General features: G+C 44.4%; 1 protein-coding gene across 1 annotated transcript; it reads left to right on the top strand.

Moving 5' to 3' along the window:
* Positions 1-413: 413 nt before the first annotated feature.
* Positions 414-6,577, top strand: notchl (notch receptor, like; the record flags this gene model as incomplete). Its single annotated transcript, XM_079228008.1, has 9 exons — positions 414-465; positions 1,264-1,408; positions 1,816-2,145; positions 3,032-3,252; positions 3,613-3,937; positions 4,649-4,824; positions 5,321-5,382; positions 5,609-5,732; positions 6,540-6,577. The coding sequence occupies 9 exons, from the start codon at positions 414-416 to the stop codon at positions 6,575-6,577; spliced, it is 1,473 nt and encodes a 490-aa protein (XP_079084134.1).
* Between the last annotated feature and the right edge of the window lie 346 nt (positions 6,578-6,923).

Below are 6,923 nucleotides of genomic sequence, written 5' to 3' on the forward strand. Positions count from 1 at the left end.
TACTGTGTGTTTTCAGCTTGAGACAGTGTGGGCTACACACACACACACGCACGCACGCATACAGTCATCACCCTCCTATTCTTCTCCACACAGTGGCAGGAAGTTGTCCAGATATCCGCAGGGCCTCTGAAAAAAAAGAGAAGAGCGAGTGAACAAAGTGGGCTGGGTGGTGGCGGCGGTGTTGGAAGGTGTTGGTGTTGGTGTTAGTGGTGAGTGGTTATGGGATTGGGCAACTTTTTTACTTTTAGAGTTCACGGTGAGCAGAGCACAGAGCTCCAGGTTTGTGTGCAACACTTGTGAGTCGCAGTTGCAGCTCCCGGAGATAGAGTCAGGTTTACAGAACAGCTGGACCGGACTGCTGATCCCTCTGAGCGGAGAAGAGGAAAGGCCCGCAGCCGGGGAACAACCTGAAGATGTCGGCTCTGAGGACGTTTGTGCTGCTGGGACTGAGCTGGACGTGTCAAGGTGAGTCTGCCAGTGCGGTTCTCCACAGATTTATCTTTTCTTTCGTACATTCGCAAAACACGTCACCTGAAACTGCATCCTGTAGCTGTAAGACTGTTTTAAAGGAGTGCTCTGTCGCTTAAAACCATGTGGTTTACATGATATGCCATTGTAGATATGGATTTAACCGTTTGTAATATGCTTGTAAGGACAATGGAAACAAGTATTTTTGTATTACTATTATATGAAAATGTGTCTTCCTCCATGCTCTAGGAAAGCTGTTTGCTGATCAAGCTAAACTAAAGTGTTTAACACCTAACATGTCTAATTTAAGCTCAATTGTTCAAGCATTTTTCTTTTTTCTGCTATGAATTCATGATCTCGCACACACCTGCCAAGCCCATTGTCCCACTCCATCACATTCCTCATTGCCACGGTGGCGACCTTCGACCTTTATCAAGTCCCGGCCCACTCCATTTCCTGTTGCTATTCGCTTCTACTGGAAACTTCCTGTTTATGTCGGGTCCATTTCCTGTTTCCCTTTAACGGCCTGTATCAGGACCCACCTTTCATGGCTTGACCTGCATTGTTATGAATAGCTGCTAATGCTCTGAGACAATGAGGGGTTTGAATGTGTGGGCGGGTCGGTCCTGCGATAAAACAACCGCTGCGTGGTGAAATGAATCTGCAAGACCGAATAAAACAACACACACAATTTATTTGCCAACTGTGCAAATACATGTGAATACAGAAGGGCTGTTTGCCGTTAAAAAGAACCTTGTGACCCTCTTTTGTCCTTACATGCGCTTGTCCCCACAGCTGCGTCTGGTGATCCGTGGGGTCAGTGTCCAGTCAACAGGAAGTGTAAGGACAAGTTTGGAAACAGGTCATGTGACAGAGAGTGTATGGAGCCTGAGTGTCTCAGAGACGGCCTCGACTGCCTGAAGGACAGGGGCCACTGCAAGTAAACCACATTTGTTTTCATTTCCGTCTTCATAGACCTTTAACAAACCTGTTTTAATGCCAGACAGACTCAGCTTCATGCTTCTTATTATCACTTCTTATTGTCATTAACCAGTATACCAGTATACTTTTTGGGGTATCAAGATGCAGGCCACATAATATCTATAAAAGTAGTTGTCTCAGTAATTGTACTCTGTGAATTTGCAATAAAACATGTCCTACTTTGAGAATGAAATTAATTATTGACTTTGGAAATAGTACATTTACAGCCAAATACCACATTTCATGGTCTTGGTTGAAAGCTCTGGGTGAGAAAAAAAAGGTATTAAGTTGACCGTGATAGGATTTATCCAAATCTCTTATTCTGTCTCTTTACATCTCTTCATTCCTCTCCATCATGGTTCTCAGTCCGGGCCACATCCAGTACTGCCGCGATCACTACGCCAACTCCCACTGCGAGCAGGGATGCGACAGCGCCCCTTGTGGATGGGACGGCAGCGACTGCTTCACACACCAGAGCCCCCTGTGGGCCAAAGGCACGCTGGTCCTTCACGCCAGCCTCCCACACCGCGGGGCCTTCTCCAACAGCTCCCTGCTCTGGGCGCTCAGCGTCCTCCTCCAGTCGCCGCTCAAACTGAGGGGGTCCGCGCCCCTCGCCACTGACAGGAACTTGTTTGATTTCGACCCTCAGCAGCTCGCCAACCTGCTGGCTCAGGCATCTGAGGCAGACTCGAACGGGTAGGTGCAAGGTAGTGAACTGAGGAAAAACAGTGAGTAGTTGGAAACCGTTTTTACATAAAACAATAAAAATAATCAAGCAGCAGATAAAACAATATTTAAGACAGACAATACTAAAATAAGGCTACAAGTAGAGAAAGAAAGGAGGCAATTAACTGAGGAGTCATTTACCATTTAAAGTAGTCTGTAGTAGTTCTGCAGAAGATATCAGATGTATCCGCTTGAATCCTTTGCCATCTCTGTCCTTCCATCAGGGGCTGGCTGTGTATGTATGTGTCATGTGATCTGAGTAAATAATGTCAAGTTAAACCAGAAGGGCACTCAGAGAGCTCAGACCACCACCAGGATTAAATGGGTTGGCCAGTGCTTTAACCTTCCAACCTGTTTTGAAAAATAAAACTGATAAACATATCCTCCTTGGCAGAGGTAATAATGTAAGTTTTCCCCAAAATGGCTTTATGAATAAAAAATACAGTATGACTCGGTTGACATATGGGTGAGACCTCAATGAGCCGTGATAAGTCCAACATGTGGAGAAACTGTAATTGATTAAAAGACAGGTGGCGAAGAGCAGCCCTCTCATGCCACATGTTTCTCATATGCAGTGGTAATCTTTGAGATCTGTAAAGAGAGTTTGAAGTGTAAAAACGACGGTCCTCCCTTTTAGGGATATGGCCATGAATACTGATATCAATATCATTAACCATGTGTATTCGTTTTCTTTGTTTTCTTTGGTAAGAGGGTGTCATAATAGGTGTTTTTATGTATGATATGGTTTTAAATGCTTCTAGATTGTATTCAGACGATGTGCCCAGACAAAACTACTTGTAATGAAATGATGTAAGTGTTCTTTCCTACTGTTTCCCCCTCTCTCACTCTTTCCTAGCTCCCTCCTTTTCCTCCAAGTGGACAACAGGCCATGCTCCCGTCTGCCCTCTACATGTTTCCCCTACGCCACTGAGGCAGCCAGTTTCCTGCGTGCCGTCATGTTGCTGAAGCCCGACTTGTTCCCCAGCCTCCCGGAGCTGAAGGCCGTCGTCCGTATTAGGGGTGTCCGAGAGGAAATAGGAAGCAGAGAGGAGGAAACGGTGAAAGAGGAAGTCAAAGGTAGGCTCACAGGTTCTGTCTCCCACACACGCACGCGCACACACATGTCCAGCTTTGACTTTCATCCAAACAAAACACTATAAAGCACCTTTCTGTTTCCAGTGTGTAGTTGTTTGAGTTTAAGTTGTTCAAACATTTATTGTGTCAGAGACGGAGCTAAATCTGAATTTATTTGTTTCATTTTTTGGAAAGTTTAGGATCAGTGTGAGGGACTTTCTATCAGATGAAATTGAGTACTTCAGTAAATAGGACTACATATCGATACTCAGGTTTTCATTGAAATCTTGAATGTCACTTTTTTCCTTCACAAAATGTCATACTTCATTGAAGCTAAATCATTTTCTGTTCTTCCTCTCAAAGAGCCGACCCCTGCATGGCTGTGGGCCGTTATTGCCGTGGCGGTTGGCCTGCTGCTGGTGCTGGCCCTGGTGGCGTTCCTGGTGGTGAGGAGGGTGAGGCAGCAGCGGGTGCAGAGGGAAGGCGGCAACCGGGTGAGACACCGGTCCACGGTCACAGACAATGACCCTCAATCCAAGGCCTTGACGCCGCACGCAGCCAACCAAGAGCAGAGGGTCAGATCCAGCAGAGAGAAAGAGAAGATCAGCTTGAGGAAAAAGAAAAAAGCAAAGGAGGCGGAGAAAAAGAGAAGGAGGGAACCGCTGGGGGAGGACGCCATTCGCATGCGGTGAGACATGAGAGAGGATGTGTTGTGTGCTGGAGGGATGATGTCATGTAGACAAATATAAAACAAGTGAGACTTGTGTGTAGTTTTCAAAAAGGCAAAATGGCACTTTTTTCCTGCTAATCAGTTGGATATTATCGTTATGCTGTATTTATGTTTCTCTTTTCTTCCTCACATACAGTATATATTGTATATTCATGTTTTACTCAAAACAATTGAACGATAGTTACTGAACAGAGGAGACAAAGTACTCATTCACTTTTGCTTCCAATGATTTGAACCTGCAACAGTATCAATACATCAATGCCAAACATTTGCTATTTCACACATCTCAAATTTAGATTTTCGATGCTTATCTCTATTTAAATTAATTGCAAACAATTAGCTTTAGGTTTGTGACTGGGACCAGGATTTGTTTTCCTGTTGAGTAACATTTTATGCTGAAGATTTAATGTTTAATTGATTCATCAAACATAATGAAAAGATAAGTCGAGCCAGGAACCTTTGTTGCACTTCATGGCGCTGAACTTAGGTGTTTCAGGATCCTGTGCCATTTCCTCAAAGACCAACACATGCATGTTTTAGGAAGGACATACAGTATTATTGTGTTTGGGTGTCGGATAAATTGAAATACGAAAAAAAAAGACTTGACCGCATGGAAACCACAGCAGTTACCTCTATATGTTGATCAAAACTGTACTTTTGGGTTTCCAGACCCCACAAAAGGGACCAGGATATAGGAAGTGACACCGACTTTACCCAGAGTTCAATGGAAGACATCAACGCGAGATGCTCCAGACGACAGGAGGAACCCTCCATCTGTGACCACAGGAGCTCGGAGCAGAAACACTACCGGGCCGGAACCTCACAGCCGCGCAGGCCGGCACAACGTAAGCTTCAACGTCCATTCATTAATTTACTCACTGAGTCACTCATTCTTACAACAGAGTAATCAGTGTTCAAGATCCAAACCACAGGTAATGACATAAATAATACTTCACATACTGTATACTCAAACAAACTATAAACAACAACGTTTTAAACTCAGTCTTCATTTGCTTTGAAAGGCAAAGTAATGCAGGCGTCCTGATGGAGAAAATAATAAACACTCCGCTACGTCTCATTCTTCACCTCCACCTCCTCCATTCTTTTCATACATTATGTTTTACTTGTTGCATTATTGCTTTTAGGTCATTTAGTGGTTTCACTGGTCTGAAATGTGCTGAGTGAATAACACAGCACCTCCACAAATAATACAGTACGTACAGTATAGAGTACAATGCTGAAATACAGCCTATACTAACTGCCAATCAGGACTCATTGTGACATTAATCCTGTCACTCGTCAGTTGGGGATCCATCTCAAATGTGTTGTATTCTCCCTCAGCTCCACCTAGAGGATGGGAGAGAAACGCCATTCCTCCTCCTCTGCTTAGCCCTCCCCAGCAGGTCTGTCCTTTGTTTTGGTTTTAAATGTTTTGCTCAATTTAATGTATCCATGTTGTGTTATTTAGGACTTTAACTGTTGAGGCTGTATTTGCTTATTCTCCTTCTGTACTTGTATGTAGACCACACTGTTCAAGGCTTAAACTGTTTCATATTTAGGTTATGAAATATGTTTTACGTGTACGTATGTCTGTTTTATGTATTCATCGTGGCGCTGGTGTGTTGGCAGTCGGCCGAGTGGTGTGGCCCGGACGGCTCTGTGGTTCTGATCCGAGCAGTGCGTAGCGGGCTGGACAGAGTGGTCTTGGAGCTGCTGCGAGCGGGTGTACCGGTCAACAACACGGATCATACTGGTAATGCATCTGTGTTGGTTACTAATATTAGTTTTGTGCCTGAAAGTCTGACTCAAACCAAAAACCTCAGTCAAATAGTGTTTGCATGTGAAGCTTGGCGCCTGTTTTGGCCTTATTGAAGTACGAAATGAATTGGCAGATTTTTTTTACGTGTTTTAACTCAAAAGTCAAGAAAATGTTTTGGGGGTTCTTAACTCTTATGTAATAGTGTAATAGTACAAATGTGTCAAAAAGTGACTGGGAAGCTATAACGTTTAGTATTTTTTTAATAAGACTTACACAGCCATAACCAAAGTTATAACAGTTAATCCTGAAGGAAACAGGAATATCTGCACCAAATTTACTTTAAAGGCATTTCACAAAAAAATAAGAAAAATGGCAACCTGCTGGTGGCGCAAGGTATCACCAAAGTTATACGTTTCAACCATGAATGTACATTTTTAAAATCTTAGATAGATAGTTTTTCAGTCTGGACCAACCCGCCGCTTGCTTGTCTAATAAACGTACCTGTCTTAAACGTTCCTGTCTTAAACATTCTTAAACGTTCTTAAACGTACCCATCTAAAACGTACCTGTCTTAAATGTTCCTGTCCACATGCGATGACTGGGTTGGCGCTCAACTTGGAGAAAGACAACATAGAGCTCTTGAGCACGGCATTATTTTCTGACACCTGTACACTGACGGGGCTGAGTAACTGGTGTAACTTACCCCGTTTCTCTCACGTCCTCTTTTTGTGTCCCTCCTCTCCCATCCTGTGCTCATGTATCCATGACTTCCATCTCTTCCTCTTCCTCTTCCTCCTCCAGCTCCCCTGCTGCCCTCCTCTGACTCAGATCAAAGTTAACGTGCTGTCGGGCTCAAACTCTGGTCGATACACACGTTAACGTTGATGCTCATCTTTCTCCTCGCTTTCGCTGTCTCTCTGTCTCCCTCTGTTTACGCCTCCCTTTCTCACTTCAGCTGAAACTGTTTCTACATCTCTCCATCCTCCCTCTCTCTCCACCATCTTGGGCTCGACTCTGTTGTGTAATGGTTGTTCATTGGCTGACTTACTCCCTCCCTTCTTCCCCCTTGCCTCCCCTCCACTCACACTGTCTCTCTCAGGGAGATCCGCCCTGCACTGGGCATGCTCAGTAAACCATCTCACCCTAACAAGGACCCTCATTCGCTACGGGTCGGCTGTGGACCTG

This window comes from Taurulus bubalis, assembly GCF_910589615.1.
Source record: "Taurulus bubalis genome assembly, chromosome: 12".
NCBI lineage: Eukaryota > Metazoa > Chordata > Actinopteri > Perciformes > Cottidae > Taurulus > Taurulus bubalis.